General features: G+C 35.0%; 1 protein-coding gene across 4 annotated transcripts in view; it reads right to left on the reverse strand.

Annotated features, from left to right (window-relative positions):
* SCLT1 (sodium channel and clathrin linker 1) overlaps positions 1-23576 on the reverse strand; it is a 193736-nt gene that overhangs the window by 135756 nt on the left and 34404 nt on the right. For 3 of the 4 annotated variants that reach the window (XM_026499334.4, XM_057310067.1, XM_048212355.2), the window contains 4 exons: positions 15319-15454; positions 9546-9668; positions 6170-6235; positions 1986-2056 (listed from right to left, as the gene is read on the reverse strand). In XM_026499334.4, the coding sequence (XP_026355119.2) occupies positions 1986-2056; positions 6170-6235; positions 9546-9668; positions 15319-15454 (396 nt within the window). The remainder of the gene's footprint in view (positions 1-1985; positions 2057-6169; positions 6236-9545; positions 9669-15318; positions 15455-23576) is intronic. The other variant, XM_057310066.1, reaches the window with a different exon arrangement.

Below are 23576 nucleotides of genomic sequence, written 5' to 3' on the forward strand. Positions count from 1 at the left end.
TTGCTGTCCCTTAGGCACGTTTCCAACTATGCAATAGCAAGTTCTATACTTGGAACACTCTTTCCCTGCATTGTATGGATAATCTGTTCACATCCTTCAAGTCTTTGTTCAAATCTCAACTGCTCAATGAGATTTATTCTGAATACTCTATTTAAAGTTGCAAGCCCATCACTACCCCCCCATAGTAGCAGTATCTTTTTTATTTATAGTAGGTCCTTGGGACCAACCACATCTGAGTTTATGCCAATGCAGTGACTCAAGGTAGAATCCTAGATAGTTTCAGAATGGGAGCTGGGCCATGCTGGAAAAAGCAACCATGTAATTAGACAGTTGGGGCTTTGAGCCATGTGATATAGGCCCAACTTCCTGACCTCCACGGAGGGGAGGGAGACTGGAGATTGAATTCAATCTAGTGGCCAATAATTCAATCAGTCATAATACTTAAATTTCAGAAGTAGAGTCAAAGTTTCGTTCTATGATGCAGTCATTTCAGAAATATCATTAAAAAGCAAATTCATTTACATTTAACATGTATTATACGCACATAATAAAAATCCAATAAAATCTCTGAACACTAAGGCTTAGGTGAGCCTCCTAGTTGGTAAACACAGTGACGTGCCAGGAGGGTGATGCACCCTGGCTCCACGGGCAGAGGACATGAAGGTTCAAATTTTGAGACTTCCCTAGATCTCACCCAATGGGTCTCATCTTTTGGCTGGTTCTGATGTGTGACCTTTTAATAAAACTTCAATCATAAGTATAGTGCCTTCCTGAGTTCCCTGAGCCATTCTAGAGAATTAGTGAGCCTGCATGGTTAGTGGAACATTGCATTTATAGCCAATTGGTCAGGTGTGTGGGTGGCCTGGGGAATCCCTGAGCTTGTGTCCTAGGGAGGGTAGTCTTGTTGGGGATTATGCTATTAATTTGTGGAGTGTGGACTAACTATGGTTAGTGCCAGAATAGTACTACAACTTGTTATACTTTTATACTATCTAGAGTTTTCTATAATGGACTTATATTACTTTTATAATTAAAAAAAAAAAACACTTCCATCTTGAAAAAAAGAATAAAATCTTGCAATTAAATAAACCATTACTATTTTAAATTGTAAAATCAGTAACATCTAAAGAAATAAGGAGGACCAAATAAGAGCCCACAAGTAGAAATGTCTAGAGGAAAAGAAAGTAAATTTATTTAAATTAAAAAGTTGACGAATGCAATAAAATAAAAATTTAAAAGTGGTGCATAAAACTGTGTAAAATAAATTCTTTTTTAAAAAAAGCAAAAATGTTTTGTGGGGCAAAATACATGATGGTCTAAAAAATAAATAGAAAGGTTCATTTAACAAACACATTTTTTAATAAAATGTTGATTTATAGTACAATTTAAAGGTATTTCTAAAGGACTGCATCATAGAGCAAAACCCTATTATGACTATACTTGTGAATTTTAAGTATTATGAATAAGGAGAACAAAAAGTGAAAAAGTTTTTCCTGTGAAGTCTATTAATGCAATGATTATTAAACCACTGGGCCACAATAAATATGTATAGTATTAAGTTGCCTGATTTTTAAAAACCGTCTCTTGGCTTTGTCTTTTTCCATCTCACTTCCCTACTCCTCTACTGGTGCTCCCTGGTATTACATCTAAATAAACTACATGATTTGACACCCCTTTCTCAGGATCTGCTTATTGAGAAATACAAAGATCTGTGCAGAAAAAATATTTCTAAGAGAACTGATTTTCCTCCATAAGCACTGGTTTTACCTTCATGGAACATCCTTTTACATTTATATTATAGTTGTCTCCTCCTAACTGTCTTGACTTCAGTCTTTTCCGGTACTAACAGATCATACATACAGAAAGCTATTGACAGAAGCTTAAAGAGGAAGAAAAAAAAAGCTCATGGAAAAATTATGGCATCATCACTTACTCTGAAGAAAGATAATTATTAATAAAATAACAAAATTCATTTTTGAAAATACCTAAGTTGTTTTCGAAGTTGCTCAATTTCCACATTTTGTTCAGTTACTGTTTTCAGAAAGTGCTCGTTAGTCTGCCACAAGAAAAAAAAATAGAAATATTCAGTATTAGAACATTTAAAACTACATCTTTAAAGATTAACTGTAGGGCATATAAGTAGAAAAAAACAAAGTCATGATAATGACTCATTTCAAGAGTTTTTGATGGTAAAATACAACCTTGGCCATTTTTCCTTGCCTTTACTTTACTACTTTAGTGGACACCTGCTCCACTTCAAACTACCTGCTTCTGCTTTTTGATGTCTTATGGTTTTCCTTGGCCATTTGAATCTCCTTTGTTTACCTAAATGCACAGAAGATAACAGGTGCTATAGAATTCATGCCCCCAGCCTGCTCTGGAAGAGCTGGATAACAATGATTGAAGAGAACTGATGTGTAAGTATCTCAAACTCCTCCTGTGCCCCATGGTGGTAAGTCTGAGCCTGTTCTACACTGGCTTCCAAAGTGCCCTGGCAGGATTAAGTGTCAGTTACCCAAGGTATTAATTTGCATGATTGTTAGAAACCCTTTGGCTGCCTTCTTTTAGCTTCCCAGTTCTCACTTCCCCATTCCCCTACTGGTACTCCCTGGTATTATCTCCTAAATAAATGACATGCTTTAGAATCCTTTTCTCGGGGTTAGTCTGAGAAGGAACCTAAAGGAAGATATGAAGCAGTCTTCCAAGTGTAGAAAAAATTTCTCTAAGGGAATTGATTTTCTTCTCTAAGTGATGATTTTACCATGAAGGCACAAATTCCTTATCCTTATCATCTTTATCTATATGCCTTATGGGCAAAGTCATATAGACTATAGTTACCTCCTAATCGATAAGTCTTGATTTCAGTTTTTTCCCATCCCAACAGATCACACATATATATATATCTCCAACTGCCTCTCCCGGAAGCAGTTTTCATTGTGCTTCTCTCATACTCTACCCAATCTTACTGACTTCATATTTTTAATACACTATTTTATTTCCCTCCGGAATCGGAATTCCATTCTGCCATCATCCATTCATTTTAAGACAGAAATAACTGTTTCCTTTCCTCACTTTATATGCACTTTTACAATGCACATTGCATTATATTCAAACACTAAATTTAAAGTACATAGCTACAAAACGAGTCAATTTTTGAAGACCACCTTCTCCCAGAATTTCCAGTGACTGGCACGTGATTTAATACATTCTAAATACTTATACCTTTAAGGAATAAATGAATGAATGTCTCCACTGAAACATGAAAGACAGTGTGAAGACTGCATCTTTATTTTTGGGAAGCAGACTACTGCAGACCAGAATTTAGTGTTCACAGACCACGATTTAAGAGACCAACTATCACATGCAGGGAAAGAAGGTCAGAATAATGAGAGGTAGGTAAATTATACCATATCAGAATAGTTGAAAAAAAATTTGGTGCAACACTGGGCATGAATCAGGAAAGACGTAATGGTTACATGCAAATAAACTGAAGGGTTGATTTGAAGAAGTGAGCTTATTCTGTTACTCCAAAAGATAAAACCATATATCAATGGGAGGAAATTTAACAAGATTTTAGCTTTCTTTTTTTTTTTTTTAAGATTTTATTTATTTATTTGACAGAGAGAGAGAGCGAGCGCATAAGTGGGGGCCAGGGGCAGAGCGAGAAGCAGACTCCCTTCTGAGCAGAAAGCTTGACACAGAGCTATATCCCAGGACTCTGAAATCATGACCTGAGCCAAAGGCAGACGATTAACTGACTGAGCCACCCAGGTGCCCCAGATTTTAGTTTTCTAATAATCAGAATTCAAAGGAACAGACTCTTTGAGGAAGTGATAAATCTCTTTCAGGGAATAGTTAAAGCAGAGGCTAGATGATCATCTAACTGAAAAGCATTAATGAAAGGATGCCTATATCATTTAAGGAAATAGATGACCTTTAATATGGTTTCAAATTCTCCTGTGAAACTATCTCAATGACTTCAGTCCAAACCTATTCACAACTCTGAATTCTTCTATGTCTGTTAATGTACTGTTAATGTTTTATTATATATACTGTCTTGGCACTAACATAATTAATGCGTGTGTTTTTTACCATTTGGGAGCACCTTAAATTAAGGTAAATGATGTAGAGTAATTAGGAGAAGTATAAATTGGAATTGTGAATTTTAGAAAGCTAGTGTTTTGGGAACTAACTTGTTAGCAAGCCTAGTGAGATCAACAACTGCATCTGAATATGGTGTTCTCTGTCACTACAAAGAAAATTATATATTAGTATTCTAGAATTTAGAGATTCATAAAGGTCCAGGGAAGCATCCCCTTCAATCACTGATCATGATTATTTCATATGTCATCCCTGTTTTACCAAGTAGGATAGGAGGTTGTGGATAGATACACACTTCTCTTCCAACTAGAGAATCTTTAACAGTGAAAGGAATAATATGCAATTAGAAAATATTTTTGAGTAATTTTACAGAGATGAACAAATCTCAAAAAAAAAAATGATTTCAGTGAAGAGAATCTCTAGGAAATGTGAATTCCCATTTTATCTATAGTCATAGTAAATAAAGTTGTACTTTCATGTACCATTCACATCAGGGGATTCTACCTCCCGTATGTTATAAATGTGTATTGGTCATGAAGGATATTTACTTCTTGTGTACTCATCAAATGATTTTACCTATTCATTTAATCAGCTTATTCATGGAATCAGAAAACTTTTTAATGAGTACTTTTCTTCAAGTTTGATTTTGACTCAAACTTGCTCCTGTGACTATTCTCTGAATGCTCTTTGAGACATACGAGATCTTTACAATCACTTAACTAAGTCCCTTCATATTTAGCAGTCTTGTTTGATACCCAGTAAGTACATTAAAAAAATGCTTAAGTTTTAAAATTTCTCTTACCATTCCTTTATCTTAACCACCAGGACAGTCTCTTTTTTGTTCTTTATAACATGACTCTTTCATCCATCTTGTCACTTTTTTATCTGTTTTATTGTACCCATCACTTCCTATTCTTTATTTTGGCTAAAATCTATTAATTCTTGTGCCTTAGGAATTTTTAATGTATTTCCTATGAATTCTCAAATATTCATTCCCATGACTTCCAACAGAATGATTTGGGGTTGCTTATAACAAAATAGGGGCTCTGTGGTATAAGATACCAAAAGATTTATATAATTCCTGCAATTCTAAGAGATAAACTGAAAGAACAAATAACTGTGATGTGAGGTTAAACTATTAATTTCATGTAGAAATATGCTTTCTTAATTATGGATATCAGTCATTTTGTTCTGGAGTACTTTAAAACTATTTAAAATGTCTAAGAAGTATATTATCAAAAATTTTAAGTGATTAGAAGTAACAGAAGGGAAATTTATTTAATAATTTTTATATGATTAAAGGAGAAAATTTTGAAAAGCAGAAAAAATTGGATAACTTACTTTTGATAGCACAATTCCACTCTTAAACAAAGACATTTTCATTAGGTACATACAAGAATTAGCAGAGTAACTAAGCAAAATGAAGAAAGGAAAGAGAGGAATTACCTGGGATGTCATAATTGTATTACTCAACAATGAGGTAAAATAAAATTCCAAAAAGAAAGGAAAAGAAGAGAAAAAGAAAAGTGAGAAGAGAAAAAAGGTAAAGAGCAGAAATAGGAAGGCAAATTATTACATTTCTTTTAGAAAAAAGTTAAAGGGAAATTTAGATGTACCAATTAATACTGGTGGCCAATCAACTAACAAATGATCCTTAATGTCCTATTATTTTTAAGAAACTGGGCTATTCATTTAACAGTTCCACAATTCTTATTATATACCTACCAGCATGATAAATGAAATATTAAGAATAAAGCATGAGTCCTACTCTTGAGAAGCTCACAATCTAGATTACTATCAAGAGATCCTACTACGAACCCTAAGATTACTATTAGATTAGGTGTATTTTAGAAAGATGTTAGCTTTAGATCTCCAGTAAGTATTGTAAACAATGTCATGCTATTGAATGTGAAAGAAAAAGACAGATAAAGAGAAAAGAGTACTGCCTACTTATTTTCATTTCATATAACATGGGTTTTTTTTGTTATTGATTTTCATCAGCATAAATATTAAAATCACAATTTTCAGTTTATATCAACAAGTACACTAAATGGATATTTTCACTTACCATTTCTATGTTCTCATTAGTTACATGAAGTTGCTTGGTCAGTTTTTGAAAATTGGTCAATTGATCCTACAGTAGGAAGGTAGAGGTGTACATGAATAGCATTCTGTTTATAACCCACATGTAAAATTCAAGTCTAAAATCAAGTCTGAAATCTTTATGAAATGAATGGATGAAATTCATTCAAATGAATGAAATGAATGAAATTTAGACTGAAATCAAGTCTAAAATCATTATGTCTAAGTCTAGATGAGCTGAGTTGTCTTCTGCTATTGTGTGAACAGTTGAGAAATAAGATAAAAATTTTTTTTAAATGACTACAAAATTAAGTAAGATGACAATGCAGAAACAAGTGTGGCTATTTATATTTTATATAAGGCCATTATTTCTAGAATTCACTCTATCAGTAAATAGACATGCTGGAGAGACATTGTACAATATTGAAAAACTACATTCAAACCTACTCAAAAACTACAACATAAACCCTGGCACAGGAATTGTTTCTCTCTCCCCTTCTTAAAGTTTCATGGCTTGAAAGCCCAAGTTTCAGATTGTGTGATTATCTGTTATAATACTATTAAACACTGTATGTGCAGGTGACACAAAGCTGGAAGGGGCTATTAATACGTTGGATGACAGAAATAAGGACAAAGTATTATTTGTAAAGGCTTGTACAAAAAAACCTAACTGCATAGCTACAATAAAGGAACAAAAGTGAAAAAAGTACCACAGGACTCAGCTGACTGACCTAAATGAGGAAACAGCCTCAAAGAACTTACTTATATTAGAAACAGTTTCTAGATCTCACAGGTAAAAGCCCTTTCTTCTGATAAAATGCCGTGTGTGTGTGTGTGTGTGTGTGTGTGTGTGTATTTTTTAAAAATAATTTTCAACTTGAGTGTAGTTGACATACTATGTTACATTAGCTTTTTGTGTGTGTGTGTGTGTTTTATAGCTGTTTATTACCTTAATTTAAATACACACTCATATTATAAATTTACCATTTCATTCGAAGTGTCCTTTTAATCTTTAATTATAATTTTAGGGATAAGTATTTCTATTGAGTAGGTAACAGTTTTTATCTAAAGCAGAAAAGAGTATTCACTAATTCCTATGCATCTTTTAGACAGAAAACCTGTTTAAAAACATTATATATTTCTCTATACTTGTTCTGAGAGTGAGTCCATCTACCAACTCGGGCTTTTTTTGTCAAGGACTACCCAAGTTTGATTTTGATATTTAAAGTTGACAACGCTTTTCTCTTCTCTTCGCTTATCTCTCTTCTCTTTTATGACATTATATACCTGCTTGCAGAACAAGAACTCAAAACATCATTCCTCCTTCAAGATGAAAAATGTCTGAAAAACCCCTGAGTAACTTCTTCTAAAAGCTAATCAGAGCTGTAACTCTCCCTGTAGATAGACTACTTTTTGCAAGGCCTTTCAATGAGAGAAATGGCAGACACCAGAAATGTAAATTAAGACCAGTTTTGCAAGTGTTCTTCTAGAATCTGGAGTATCACCATTTTACCCATGGTGAAACCATCAGAGGGAGGTTAAGTAATTTCATTTTATTACAGTGTGAACCCAGGCCAGTCTGACTTCTAAGACTGTGGTAGTTCCACTATCCCATAATATAGTATACACTACTAGAAATGTTGATCAGAATACATAGCTAAAATAAATTGAGAATTTATTAGGTCAGGTACTGTTCCATTTACTTTGCCTCTACCTCTCAACAAACTTCAGGGAGCTCTCTATGGATTTATGAGGTTATACGTCTCTGAACTCAGTCAAACGTGGCTATTAATTAAATGCCCTTCAAGTTGTGTTTGTAAAAAATCAATTGACCTTTTTCCTTTTTTCAGAAAACAACAGGTTTCTGGCCTTGGACCAAGATGTTCTTTTACAAAAATGAGTAAATATCTAGATCTTGCTCAACTTCAAATTATTTTTTTTATTATAATAATATATTTTTATTATATTATGTTAGTCACCATACAGTACATCCCTGGTTTCTGATGTAAAGTTCGATGATTCATTAGTTGTGTATAACACCCAGTGCACCATGCAATACGTGCCCTCCTTACTACCCATCACCAGCCTATCCCATTCCCCCACCTCCTCCCCTCTGAAGTCCTCAGTTTGCTTCTCAGAGTCCATAGTCTCTCATGCTTCATTCCCCCTTCTGATTACCCCCCCTTTCTTTATCCCTTTCTTCTCCTACCGATCTTCCTATTAGCTTTAAGTGTACAACCAACATTCAACTTCTCTATACATTATGCTATGACTCACTGCAAGTATAGCTACTATCTGTCACCATACAATGCTATTACAATATCATTGACTATATTCCCTATATTGTGCCTCTTATTCCCATGACTTATTCATTTGATATCTGGAAGCCTGTATCTCCTACTTACTCCCCTTTACCCATTTTGTCCATTCTCCCCATTCCCCCTCCCTTAGAGGTAAAGGTCTTGCTCAGACTACATATGGATTATTTCCAAAACAGGGCATATATAGAAAAATCACTTTGTAAACTGTAAAGGATCATGTAAGTATTATTATGACTCCTTTAGGTAGAATTTCCAATTATAATAGTAACATCCATAAACTGGAATTTGAAAAGTCCATAAATGAGAATTGAAGAAAGGTGTGATAACCAATGTATTTAAACATCTGCCTTCTCAAAACCCATAGAAAAGCAATAAGAATTGGAATACTCCTTAGTTTTCAATGTTCCCAGCAGAAAAAGAACCAATGCAAGGATCATGGAGGCAGATCGTTCAATGGAATGGATGGTAGTCCGAGATAATAAGTTCTTGTCAACAGAGGTATACAGCAAAAGCTTAGATGTCTACTTTGAAAGAATATAAAAATCATTCTAGCTTTAGATAGAAAGAATGCCTTAATAACCATTAAGATCTCTTCCAATTGTAAAATTCTATTCTGATTAATTTATGCTAAATACAGTTGACATCTATTTTAGAGGTAACTTTAAGGGTATTAACATTTTCACTTTACATGGTGGTGTCACTATATTTGAGCAGGTTTCTTCATTGGCCATAATCTAATGAATAGTTCCTATCATAAGCCAGGAAATAAAAGATATAAAAGCTTTGGGGATCTATTTATACAGGATCATCATATAGCTGCTTCTTAGAACTAAACACAGTTTTCACTGATAATCACATTATAAAACCTAATGTGTACTAGGCATTGCTTCAACTGTCCCAGAAATTTCTAACCAGCAAAGATCAATTTAACATAAATAACACAGTAGACACTTAGGCATTCCTCTTCAAAACAGAGTTTCTCAAGAATGAAGATATACATGAAAACTGATATACAAGAAAAACCATGAAATCCAAGATTACCTTTTGTTTTTGACTTTCAACTACATGAACCTGGACCTCAGTCATATGTTCCTGGTAAAGTCTCTGAAGTCTGTCCAACTCCTGAGAAACAGTCTGCCAGAGTTCCACAGCCTGAGTTTTTTCCTATAAAACAAAAAGAATCAAGAATTCATTAATTAGCAGGCTATTACACAGTACAAATGAATCATATTCTTTTACAGAATGAATTCTTGTATATAAATTCACAAAATAAAAATGGAATTTGTGTAAAGATGGTATAGTTGTAATATTTCTGATGATATGCACCTGTATTAAATACAATTCAGAGAAGGGGAGCCTGGGTGGCTCAGCTGATGAAGTGTCTGACCTTTGATTTTGGCTCAGGCCATGATCTCAGGGTTGTGAGACAGAGCCCCTCATTGGGCTCTGCACTGAGCATGGCACCTGCTTAAGATTCTCTCTCTCCTTCTCCCCTTCCTCTTCCTCACTCTCCCTCTCTAAAAAACCCCAAAAAACAAAACCAAATAAAACAAAAATACATTTCAGAGAATAAACCTAAAGATGAAAATCCCCTTGTTGAAATTTTCTTTTTATTCAGATTCCATAGCTAAAATTTAACTCTTAAATCAGAGACATGGATTTAAAGCACTATCTTTGTTCCATAAGAAAATGCAAGCCTTAGAAATTACTAAAGAAAGGGGGGCCTGGGTGGTGCAGTCATTAAGCATCTGCCTTCGGCTCAGGGCTTGATCCAGTGTTCTGGGATCGAGCCCCACATCAGGCTCCTCCGCTGGAAGCCTGCTTCTTCCTCTCCCACTCCCCCTGCTTGTGTTCCCTCTCTCGCTGGCTGTTTCTCTCTGTCAAATTAATAAAATAAAATCTTTAAAAAAAATTACTAAAGAAGAAAACTGCCCCTGATAAAGTACAAGATTTTTTTCAGATTGTAAAAGTAATAAATGTTGTAGAAAGTTGGGAAAATGCAGCAAAACAGAAAGCAAGAATTACCTATAATTTTACCACCTGATAGTAAATATTGCTAGCATCTGGGTATAACCATCTTTATAAATTTTGGATGTATTCATGTTTTTAAATGTGATTTTGGAAGAGAATTTTGTATTTCTGTCCTTTTAACAAAATTGGGAATCATACAGTGTACTGTTTATACTGTACGATTTTCACTTGGCATTTTATAATCAGCATTTTCTCAAGTCAGTAACTATTCTTTCAATATAGCAAGTCTCAAAGTGTGATATAGCGACCCTTAAGTCAAAATTATATCCATTATAATATGAAGACATTATTTGCCTTTTTCACTCTCATCTTCTCATGAGTGTACGCTGAAGTTCTCCAAAGTTTATATGATATGATGTCATCTCTCTGATGGGTATAATGTGGAATGTGTTCTTATGCTCCCATTTGTTTTTAAAAATGTCTGTTTTAATCTATAATATGATAAATATTGATAGATACAGAACCCACAAAAAAAGAGTTCTTTGAGGTCCATGATAATTTTTAGCATCCTGGAGAGAGGGGTCCTGAAACCAAAAAGGGTAAGAAATGCTAACCTAGTAGGAGGCATTATTCTCTTTTTATTCTCTAAAAAGAGAAGTGAAACAGGTTTTGGCCATTTGCTGAGGGTTCCTCAACAAGTTGTTGACAGAATCAGGAGGAAACCTTTACCTCTTTGATTCTAAAGCCCAAACTTTTAAAGATTTATTAATTTATTTTAAAGAGAGAGAGGTGGAGAGGGGCAGAGGGAGAGAGAATCTTAAGCAGGCTTCCTACTCAGCACGGAGCCCACTGTAGGACTTGACACAGGGCTCAATCCCACCACACTGAGACCATGACCCTAGCCAAAAAAAAAGAGTTGGATGCCCAACTGACTGTGCCACCCGGTGCCCCAAAAGCCCAAACTTTTAAATCCCAGGTCAGAACTAGTCCACCCTGTTTTAGTAAGAAGGTAACAAGGTGTAGTGAAAAGATAAGCATTTTAAGAAGATAATGAGAATACATTTAAAGTAAGCAGAGGTTCATAAATTTTAAGGAAAACTATTACTGAAGTATAATATGCATTCAGAAAACACACAAATCATGAATTTTCACAAAGTGATTGCCCCTATGTAACCAGCGCTCAGTTCAAGAAAGAGAATGTTATTACTAGTGCCTAGAAGCCTGATACCCCTCTCTTCAAGATAACTATTCCCCCAAAATAACTATCATCCTGGTTTCCACATCATCGATTAGCTTTGCTTAAAATTTACATAGTTTAAAATTTGTAGACAAACAGAATCTGGAGCCATAAGACTTGGATTCAATCCTGATTTCTGGCTGAATGATCCTGGATAATTCATTTCACTTCCTTAAGAACATTTTCTTTTCAGTAAAATCATGAGAAAGACATGTCATAACCTCAAAAGGTTGCAGTTTTACAAACCTGCCTCATGATAAGAATCATCTGGACAGTTATTAGAAAACCAAGATTGTCTAAAGCAGTGGTTCTTGTAGGACTAAACCATCAGCATTACCTTAGAACCTGTTAGAAACACAAATTACTGAGCCCAGACTTCTTGAATCAGAACCCTGGGAAAGGGAAATAATAATCTCGATTCCAAAAAGCCCTTGGGAGATTATAATGCACAAAAAAACTGAGAGCCAATGTACTAATATAAATTTTTTAAATGGTATAACTCGTCATTTGAAAAACTACAATTTAAAAGATTCCATATTGTTGGAGTTTTAAACTATTTCCAATTTTCATTATCATATATAATAGTATAATGAACATATTCACCAATTTTCACATACAGTTTCTTAGGACAGATTCCTAGAATCTATGTGATTTCCTAATCTAATTAATTGGTCAAAGGATATAAACATTTCTAAGGCTCTTATTGCCAAACTGCCCGCCAGAAAGATTTTTACAAATCACACTATCACAACAGAACAAAATACTCCAAACTAAAAATATTAAGTTAGGTACTTAATACTGTAGTAGTGTTATCAGCTCCCAAGGCCATTACATTTGCTTTACCTAGCACTTTTCGCACTCAATTTTAATTCTTTACCTTGCTGTTTAGTAACGATGATGATAAAAAAATAGGTAAATTTATTAACTTTCATGTGTGTTAGGCACTACATTAAGTGCTTTATGGGAATTTTTGAATTACCATAAGAGCTACATAAGAGAAGAATTATTATAATCTCCATATATAAACGAAGGTAAGGTACAAAGACATTTCCCAAGATCACAGAGCTAGAAAATAGAATAGAGAACAAACTCAAGAAGTTTGACGAGAGGTTTTTTTTTTTTTTTTAATAAAAGCCTGTTTTCCACAAAAGCAGGAACCAACACTCCCCACTGTATCCTCAACGATTAGCACACTGCTTGATATATAATAGACATCTAATTAATACTTGTGAAATAAATGAAGATATCTGAAGAGTCAAACTCTTTATGCTTATTACTTTGATAAAGCATAATAAAAAATTATTGTTTTTTACTATAAATTGTATGTAACTTAGTTTTTGTCTCTTTGGTTTGGATTCAATTAGTCTTCATGCATAACACAAAGGTCTTTCAATTTAGTGATGGATATCAAAGCAATTTTATGTTTTATCACACCTTAAAAACAAAATACATAAACATATATGCATAATAAGCAGAATATTTGACCCTACTGTTCTGATACTATTGAGTTAACACTTTCTATTATTTATACTTCATAAAATTGCCTAAACTCTCATTCAGTTAAAATTTTATATTTATTTAAAAAGTACATTATAGATTTTGTGGGAAATTGTATTTATAACCAATCAATCAGCCTTTTCCTTTCTGACCACTCAGACTCAGACATCATATCTTCTCAAGAAGTGACTGATCCAAAACGTAGCAAAAAAAATAGGACCATCTTCAGAAAAATAGTATGAGGTGGAGCAAGATGTGGAAGGAGAAAGGCAAAGAGAGGGTAAGACAGGAGGACAAAAAGATATGGAATGAGAGTACAAGTTTGGTTTAAAAAGAAAAACAGAATAAGTGATTTTGAAGTTTTAATAAAATTTAACATTGGAAATTATAGCAACAAAAGTTCTGCAGAGAGAGTCTTTTTAGAGACAGGGTTCTGCTTTTGTTTTTTTTTGAAACTACAAATCTTATCTAGTTTTCATTCCACTTCCTTTTAAAAAAATTTTTTTTTCAGTTTTATTGAGGTATGAATGACAAATAATCATTGTATATATTTAAGGTATATAAAAGAGGGTTCTTTTACATAGGGTCTATCACAATCTTTTTCCAGAGTACCAAGAATTGCATATTGTACACTAGCTTTTGATAGCCTCTTAGAAAGCCTTCATAAGCTTAAATTAATTTCCATTTATTTTTATATAAACATTTATAAATTCTTCCTGATAATATTAGTTTGAACAGAGCTCAAACTAGAACAGGAAAGTTGGAAAAGTTTGAAAGAGCATGCTTTCTCATTATTTTTTTCCTCTATTACCGTTTCAAATTCCTTCCCTTTACACATGAAAAAATAAAATCAGCGTTAAATACATGCTCCTTTATCATGGTAAATATAGCCTGTTTAAATTCAGTTTAATTTAGTCAGTTAAATGATCACTTTCATTAAGTATAAGAATTCCAAAACCAAATTTCTAGGTTATAAAAAAATGATTTTTCATAGATAATTATAAAATCAAAATTGCAATAAAGAATTTGTAATCTCCATTTATAAATGAAGAAACTGAGGCACACAGCTAGAAAGTAGAACAGAAATTCAAATCCATACAAGATAGGAGATGCCTAGGATATAAAACTGTAAATTAAAATAAAATTCCCTTATGTAGAATCACAAATTTCCGTGTTGAAAACAGGATATATATAACATAGCTTCCCAAATATTTCAATTACTATGAGGGAGGAAAAAAGGAGAAAAAGTAATTTGGAGAAGTATAATTTTTGAAAAATAGAATTCTATAATCTTTGAAAATTGAGGAAAACACTGTATCAGAAGAAAACACAGAAAAATGAAAAATATAAATTTAGGTGAGTGGATACTTATTTTTGTCTTTAAAATTTTTCTTGGGCATTGAAATATATTTTTTACAAGATTTATTATTTATTTTAGAGAGAGAAAAAGAGTGTGCACACGCATGCATGTGAACCAGCTGGGGGAGGGGCAGTGGGAGAGGGAGAGAGAGGATCTCAAGCAGACTCTCCACTGAGCACTGAGCCAGATGCAGGGCTCAATCTCACGACCCTGAGATCATGACCTGAGCCGAAATCGAGAGTCAGATGCCCAAGTCACTGACCGCACAGGCACTCCTGGTATTAAAATATTTTTCTAAAAAATATTTAATTAATTTATTTGATAGAGAGAGACACAGTGAGAGAGGGAACACAAGCAGGGGGAGTGGGAGAGGGAGAAGCAGGCTTCCCACTGAGCAGGAAGCCCAATGTGGGGCTCAATCCCAGGACCCTGGGATCATGACCTGAGCAGAAGGCAGGCGCTTAATGACTGAGCCACCCAGGCACCCCTAAAATATTTTTATAAGACACAAAAATCATGTCAAAAGATTTATGATTCAGTTAAAATATACATTTGGTAGCTACATTTTTAACAACCAGGGAGGGTATATATTATGAATTTTGTTACCTCTTAACTATTCTTGTAAATTGTAGAAAATCAGTAAGTATAATTTTACTATTCTGTTATTAGCATTCATAAATAATGATTAACACAGATTTTAAAAATTCTGTTTATTCAGAATATAGTTTTAAAAACTTTATAGCACTCACTTGATTGGCTAGTTGTAATTGTTCTCGTAGATTGGTGACTGTTTCATCATCTGTATATATATCATTTCCCATGTCTACGCCAAAGGGAAGGGTCTCCAGTTGCTTTTCAACAGCATCTTTTAATTCGCTGTGCAACCTTTAGAAAAAAGAGTTAACACAGTAATCATATAAATTCATTTTACCAACAGTAATCATTGTTTCAAGGTAAACAAACATTTGGGTCAAAAAACATTCCTTAAAAAAATTCTTTACACAGGGGCGCCTGGGTGGCACAGCGGTTAGGCATCTGCCTTCGGCTCAGGGCGTGATCCCAGAGTTCTGGGATCGAGCCCCACGTCAGGCTCTTCCTCTACGAGCCTGCTTCTTCCTCTCCCACTCCCCCTGCTTGTGCTCCCTCTCTCGCTGGCTGTCTCTCTCTCTGTCGAATAAATAAATAAAATCTTTAAAAAAAAAAAAAAATTCTTTACACAAAAATAAATTTTAAGTAGACCTCAAAAATTAAATTGTTAACCACCATTAAATACTGTGCTATGAAAATAAAAATACAACAATTTCAAATGCATTAAATTTGTCAGAATTAATTTAAGAATAATTCAGTCTGTCCTAAGGAGATTTTAGGTATTCAAGAAAGTAAAATTCAGATATTACACTCTATTAATTTATGAAACAGGCCATTCAGAAAAAAAATGTAAATGTAACAGTGGTTTCATCTAGTCAATTAAAAGGAAATGGGATATATGATTTCTCTCATCTATGGAATATAAGAACTAGGATGATTGGTAGGGGAAGAAAGGGATGGGGGGGTAATCAGACAGGGGAATGAAACATGAGAGACTATGGACTATGAGAAACAAACTGAGGGCCTCAGAGGGGAGGGGAGTGGGGGAATGGGATAGACCGGTGATGGGTAGTAAGGAGGGCACGTATTGCATGGTGCACTGGGTGTTATACGCAACTAATGAATCATCGAACTTTACATCGGAAACTGGGGATGTACTGTACGGTGACTAACATAATATAATAAAAAAGCATTAAAAAAAAAGGAAATGGGATATAAAATATTGTAGAGTTATTTATTTTCTTCATCATGTTTCCCAAAACTCAGGTAACATTTTACTAAATCCAGTTAATAAACAGAGTAGAATAAAATTGTTGCTGGTTATAAAATCAAGATGATTAGCGGCTTTATTTTTCAGCATATTTTACGTAAGCTTGACCAAAACTCTGAATGCCTTAAATTCAATATTAATCTGAACATTAAATTACAGATATTTTATATTTTAAAACAGCTACCAAAAGAAAGCTATAGAAAGGTACATCTAAAAAAACTAAGTTTTACTTTAAAATGATACAAACCTAAAAGGAAAAATATTTTTGTAATATTAGAAAAACTTGAAAAACTTTAATGCATAAATTGTAAGCAGAAAATGTTATTTATGATAAACACACCTCAAGGTAGTTTCCCAAAGAAACGGTACCCATGTATTTAAAATAAAGAGAATTACCTACTGATATTAAAAATCTCCTTTGAAACTAGGAAAAAATCAATCTTAATTTTTAGAATATATTTACAGAAAACAAAGTTCATCAAACACAATGGAACTCATAGGATAATAAACTTTAGAAACAACAAAAAAATTAATTACTCCCTAAGGAAAGGCCAGAGGCTGCTAATTATTCCCTAGTTAAGAATTTTATCAATAATACAAACATTCATATTTTAAAATATTTCTAGTATTTTTATTTTTTTGTATTTATTAAGTTTTTAATTCTAATTCCAATATAGTTAACACACAGTGTTATATTAGTTTCAGCAATTCAACAATTCTACACATTACTTAGTGCTCATCACAAGTGCACTCCTTAATCCCCATCATCTATTTCACCCATTCCCCCAACCACCTCCCCCTGGCAACCATCAGTTTGTTCTCTATATAGGTCTTTTCTCCACCCCCTCGGGGATGCCGATGATTCTAACATTGGATCTTTTCATTGAGTCAGTAATCTCCCGTAACCTACATTCGTGGGCTTGGATTTTTTTAAGAGCAGCTTCTGTTTTGGTTTTTTCCTCTATTAACCCATCCTCCAATTCACTAACCCGTTCCTCTGCTTCTGTGACCCTGGCCGTCAGAGCCTCTAGTTTTGCCTGCATTTGGCTCATAGAATTTTTAATTTCTGTCAGATTCGCTCTCATTTCTGTCCTTAGGGATTCTATATTCTCAGTAACCTTTTCGTTAATAGTTTTTTCAATTCTACTCATCATTTTGACCATCGTTACTCTGAATTCCATTTCTGATACTTTGGTTACATCCATATCCATTATTTCTGTGGCAGAGGCCACAGACTCACTGTCTTTTTTTTGCTGGGGGGGGCTTCTCCTTTTTGTCATTCTGATGAGGAGAGGTTGCGGGGTTGTCCAGAGCCCAAATTATTGACTGGGTCCCAGGCTGTGCCCCTTGTTTTTTAGGGATCTTAGGGATGTGGGCTTCTTCTTTAAAGATTTTATTTATTTATTTATGTGGCAGCCAACCAGCGAGAGAGGGAACAGAAGCAGGGGAGTGGGAGAGGAAGAAGCAGGCTCCCAGCGGAGGAGCCCGATGAGGGACTCCTTTCCGGAACGCCGGGATCATGCCCTAAGCCGAAGGCAGGCGCTCAATGACTGCACCACCCAGGCGCCTCGGGTTGTGGGCTTCTTGATTTTTCAGCCTGCCTTCTGGGGGAGGGGCCTGCCGTGCCGATACTCAGGCAACCCTGTTTGGGTAGAGTCTCCGTGTCCCCTGCGAGGGGGGATGGGGATGGGCACTCTGAGCCAGTATTTCCAGGCTTTTGTTCTCTGGCGGCTTTCCATGGCTGTTTGCTGTGCCTCTTCTGAGAGTCAGAGCAGCAGCGGCCGAATTTCAGCCTCTGTCACAGAACAGAGGGATCGCGGACCGTTCTCTACTAATGTTCTGGCCACTTTAACTCTGTTACTGTTGGTGCTGCTCAACCCTGCAGCGTCCCGGGATGTGCGCCCCACACCCAGCGTCCCAGCCCTCACTTCCAGGGCAGGTGCGTCTCTGTCCTTTGTGTTTCTAACACCGCCAGCCGCCAGCCGCCCCGTGCGCGCTCTGGAAGCTCCCGGTCTCAGTCTGGATCCAGTGAGCGCACCGGGATTCCGGTGTTCCGCGAGATGCCTGGTGGCGCGCGCACCCGGCTCACGGTCTCAGTCTGCTGTTTTGCGGGTGCCATCCGTGAGCCCCGCCCGCTCTCTTGTGACTACCGCTTCCCGGCACCTGAACGTGGCGGCTCCCTCCCCTTCCATTTATCTTCCGATATCTGTGCATAGTTTGATGGCTTCCCGCTTTGTACCTCAATACTCAGCGCTGGAGATGTTCATTTGTAGAGATCCAGATGCGTCTTCCTGCATCTCAGGCTGGTTCCGTGGTTGTTTAGGCTGGTCTGGTACCTATCCAGCTCGACTCAGGGGGACCGGCTGAAAAAGGTGTCTCCTACTCCTCCGCCATCTTAACTCCTCCACCTGTTCTCTATATAGGTCTGTTTCTTGGTTTGTCTCTCTCTTTTCTTCCCCCACTTTGTTCATCTGTTTTGTTTCTTAAATTCCACACATGAATGAAATCGTACAGTATTTGTCTTTCTCCAACTAACTTATTTCACTTAGCATTATACTCTAACTCCATCCATGTCATTGCAAATGGCAAGATTTCATTCTTTTTTTATGGCTGAATAATATTCCATTGTATGTATGTACACATACACAACTTCTTTACCCACTCATCTATTGATGGACCCTTGGGCTGCTTCCATAATTTGGCTATTGTAAATAATGCTGCAATAAATATATGGGTGCATATATTTTTTCAAATCAGTGTTTCTATGGGTAAATACCCAGTAGTATGATTGCTGGATTGTAGGGTAGTTTTTTACTTTTTTGAGGAACTTCCATACTGTTTTCTATAGTGGCTACACCAGTTTACATTCCCATCAACACTGCACAAGGGTTCCTTTTTCTCCACATCCTTGCCAACACTTTTGGTTTCTTGTGTTTCTGATTTTAACCATTCTGACAGGTGTAAGGTAATATCTAACTGTGGTTTTGAAATGATTTCCCTGATAAGGAGTGATGTTGAACCTGTTGAGCATCTATATGTCTTCTTTGGAGAAATATCTGTTTGTGTCTTCTGCCCATTTTTAAATTGGATTATTTGGTTTTTTGGTGTTGAGTTATATAAATTCTTTATACATTTTGAATACTAACTGCTTAGGAGATATGTCATTTACAAATTTCTTCTTCCATTCTGTAAGTTGCCTTTTAGTTTTGTTGATTGTTTCCTTTGCTACGCACAAGCTATTTATTTTGATGTAGTCTCAGTGTTTTATTTTTGCTTTTGTTTCCCTTGCCTCAGGGGACCTATCTAAAAAAAATGTTGCTTTAGCTGATGTCAGAGACATTTCTGCCTATGCTCTCTTCTAGGATTTTTATGGTTTCAGGTCTCACATTTAGGTCTTTCACCCATTTTGGATTAATTTTTGTGCATGGTGTAAGAAAATGGTCCAGTTTCATTCTTTTGCATGTAGCTGACCAGTTTCCCCACACCGTTTGTTGAAGAGACTGTCTTTTTCCCATTGCATATCTTACCTCTTTTGTCAAAGATTGACTATATAATCATGGGTTTGTTTAAATATTTCTAGTATTTTAAAAAATATTTACTTTATAATATAAAACATAATAAGAGTTTTAAAAAAGCCATCCCAAGTCCCAGAGAAAAACCATCATTAATGGTGTGGTATATTTTCTAGCAGAATTTTTGCTCTCCATTAAAAATAGACAGATACACCACACTGTTAATATTTTATAACTGCCTTTAAAACGGTATTACTGAAACATATGCATTCTTTCAGATTATAAAATATTTTCCTATAAATACTTCAATGATGGCATAATATTCCATTATTTCCATTATACAGATATTTGCATCATAAGTCAACTCAGGTAAACCCCCTACAGTAATTTTAAATGAAATAAAAAATAGTAAAATTAATATTCACTTAGTACACTAAAAAATTAGAAACATCGAGAATTAAACGTTTTATTTCTTTGTAAAAAAAAAACTCATCCCTTATAATCAACAGTACAGTTGTAAACAAAAGTAAGACAGTTATTAGTATTTTTACAAAAATTTTTAAAGGCCACAGAAAAATCATAATCTTCACCCATTGATTATTAAGATCACTTTCCGGAGTTTCAGCTTGCATGGTCATTTTTATAGTCCTGCACTATGATACATAGCAAGGACTGCCTACGTATAGCTTATTTTTGTTTTAGTATCTCTGGTCCACAGAGATGGGGTATCCAATCTTGCAGTTTACAGTGCCTTCTGTCTCTTGCCCAACGTGCCCAGATTCCCCAGGTGTTTTATAATTTCGGGTTTAGTTTACTGACTTTTTTCTAACCTGTTTTGCAAATTCTTAGAAATCACTGATTTTTAGATTTTCTTTCCTAATATATACAGTTAAGACTTTGAATTTCCCTCTAAGAATGGACTTAGCTGCACCTATAAGCTTTGTTGCTTTATTTTCATTATCAACCAGTTAAAAGTATGCTCTAATTTCTCACTGTTAATCCTCTGACCTTTAAGTAATATTTAGAAGCTGCTTAACTAAAGAACAGTTGGGGATTTTCTAGTTACCTTTAAAAAAACTGATTTCTAGTATAATTTTCACTGTCATCAAAGAACATAAGCAGAGTAATTTTGATACTTTAAAAATTCCTCAGTTACTTTTTTGAACTGGTTAATTGTGGAAATGTTATATGTGTACTTAGAATGAATATGTATTCTGAAGGTTTTGGGTATTAGTATTCAATATATGTCCCTTACAGATTCGTTAACTGCATTGTTCAAATATTTTTTTTTTTCTGATTTTTTCGATTACTAAGAGCCACTTGTTTTTATTTCCTGCTATTATGGTTTTTCTCTGGGGTTTGGGGTGCCTTTTTTAAAATTCTTGTCATAGGGACGCCTGGGTGGCTTAGTCGGTTACACATCTGCCTTTGGCTCAGGTCATGATCCCAGGGTCTGGGACTGAGTCCCACATTCAGCTCCTTGCTCAGCAGGAAGCCTGATTCTCCCTTCTGCCTGCTTCTCCTTCTGACTGCTTCTCCCTCTGCTTGTGCTCGAGCTCTCTCTTTCTAATAAAATCTTTAAAAAAATTCTTGTTAAAGTATTGGTCATTTTTCTCTTATGATAGAAAATTCTATCAGAAAAAGTAAATATTTAAAAAAATTGTATAGCATATTTAAAAATAACCTTTTGTTATTGATACTTTTAAGTACTTTTAAAAAATTTAATTGGTCTGTCTTGCTACTCAGTGCTATAATCGAATTTTTTGATTCTAGAAGAACAGAAAAAGTGAAAAATTTCCATTCTGAGCCTTTGTTATTGAGTACTTACAAATTTAAAACTGTCACATCTTTTGGGAAAATTGAATCTTTTATCATTATGAAATATTGCTTTTATCTCTAATAATCTGTTCTGCATTAAAGTCTACTGTGTCCGATATTATCAGCTTTCTTTTGGTTAGCACTTGCATGGTATATCTATTTTCCATCCTTTTATTTGCATCCATTCTATATTACATTTTAGTAATCTCTCTGGTAAGTACGTAGGTTTCTTTTTTTAATCTCCTCTGATACATGACTTTTAATTGTAGCATGTAATACACTGAAATTTAATATAATTACTGATATATTTGGGTTTATATCTACTACCTTAGTATTTGTTTCTATATGCCCTGCCTATTATGATTTTCTCTCCTTTCATGCTTTCTTTTGATTACTTTTTTTAATGTGTTCACTTTAGGTGACTTTTTAAAAAATAAGACTTAATTTTTGAGCAGTTTTAGGTTTACAGCAAAAATGAGCAGAAAGTAGAGAGATTCCCCAATAAAGCCCTTGGCCCCCCTCAGCATAACCCCCCCCCCCCCACCAGAGTGGTATATTTTGTTGCTACTGATAAACCTACACTGACACAATTACCCAAAGTCTATAGTTGCTACTGATAAACCTACACTGACATAATTACCCAAAGTCTATCCATTAGGATTCACTCTCAGCTTTATACATCCTACAATGACATGTATCAGTCACTAGTGTCTTACAGAATAGTTTCACTGTCCTAAAAATCTTATGTGCTCTGCCTTTTCATCCTTTCTACTCTCACCCCTTCCCCCCAGCCCCTGGCAACTACTGATCATTTTATTGTCTCTACAGTTTTTTTTTTTTTTTTAAAGATTCTTTATTTGAGAGAAGGAGTGTGTGTGTGTGCGCACGTGTGTGCAAGCATGGTCGGGGGAGGAGCAGAAGGCAAGGGAGAGACAGTCTTAGGCAGACTGTGGGGCTTGAATTCACGACTCCAAGATCATGACCTGAACCAAAGTTAAGACTTGGATGCCCAACTGACTGCGCCACCCAGGCGACCCTTGTCTCCATAGTTTTGCCTTTTCCAGAATGTCACAATCTGTAGCCTTTTCAGATTTGCTTCTTTCACTTAGCAGTTTCTTTTTAGGGGCCCTCCATATCTGCTGCTGGCTTGATAGTTAATTCCTTTTTATTGCTGAATAATATACCATAGTTTGGATATACCACAGTTTATTTATCCATTCACGTACAGAAGGACATCTTGGTTGTTTCCAAACTTTGGCAATTGTGAATAAAGCTGCCATAAACATTCATGTGCAGGTTTTTGTGTAGACATAAGTTGTCAAGTCCTTTAGGTAAATATCAAGGAGTATGACCACTATTGTTACGGTAGTAAGTTTCATTTTTTAAGAAATGACCGAACTGTCTTCCTAGGTGACTGTACATTTTGTTTTCCCACCAGCAATGAGTGAGGGTTCCTGTTGTTCTATATGTTTTTTTATTAGTCTATTTTTCTATGTATTAGCTTGCAAGTTATATGATTCTTTACTTTCAGTGCCTACCCTGGAGATTATAACATGCATACAGAACTAGCAAAACTCTAAATTAAGTAAGTATTCTATTTCTTTTGGGTAAAGCTGGAAGCTGAGAATATTTTAACTCTATTTACCCTTTTCCCAAGTTTATGATATTGCTGCCTTGTATTTTAATTCTCCACAGATAATTAGAGACAATTAGAGATTCTCTACAGATATTTTAGAGACATTATTATTATTTCAGAATAGTTGATCTTCATTAAACTTTCTCCCATAGTTACCCTTTCCTTTCTTTTTGTAGAACATCC

The sequence above is a fragment of the Ursus arctos genome, unplaced genomic scaffold (assembly GCF_023065955.2).
Source record: "Ursus arctos isolate Adak ecotype North America unplaced genomic scaffold, UrsArc2.0 scaffold_11, whole genome shotgun sequence".
In the NCBI taxonomy this organism is placed as follows: Eukaryota; Metazoa; Chordata; class Mammalia; order Carnivora; family Ursidae; genus Ursus; species Ursus arctos.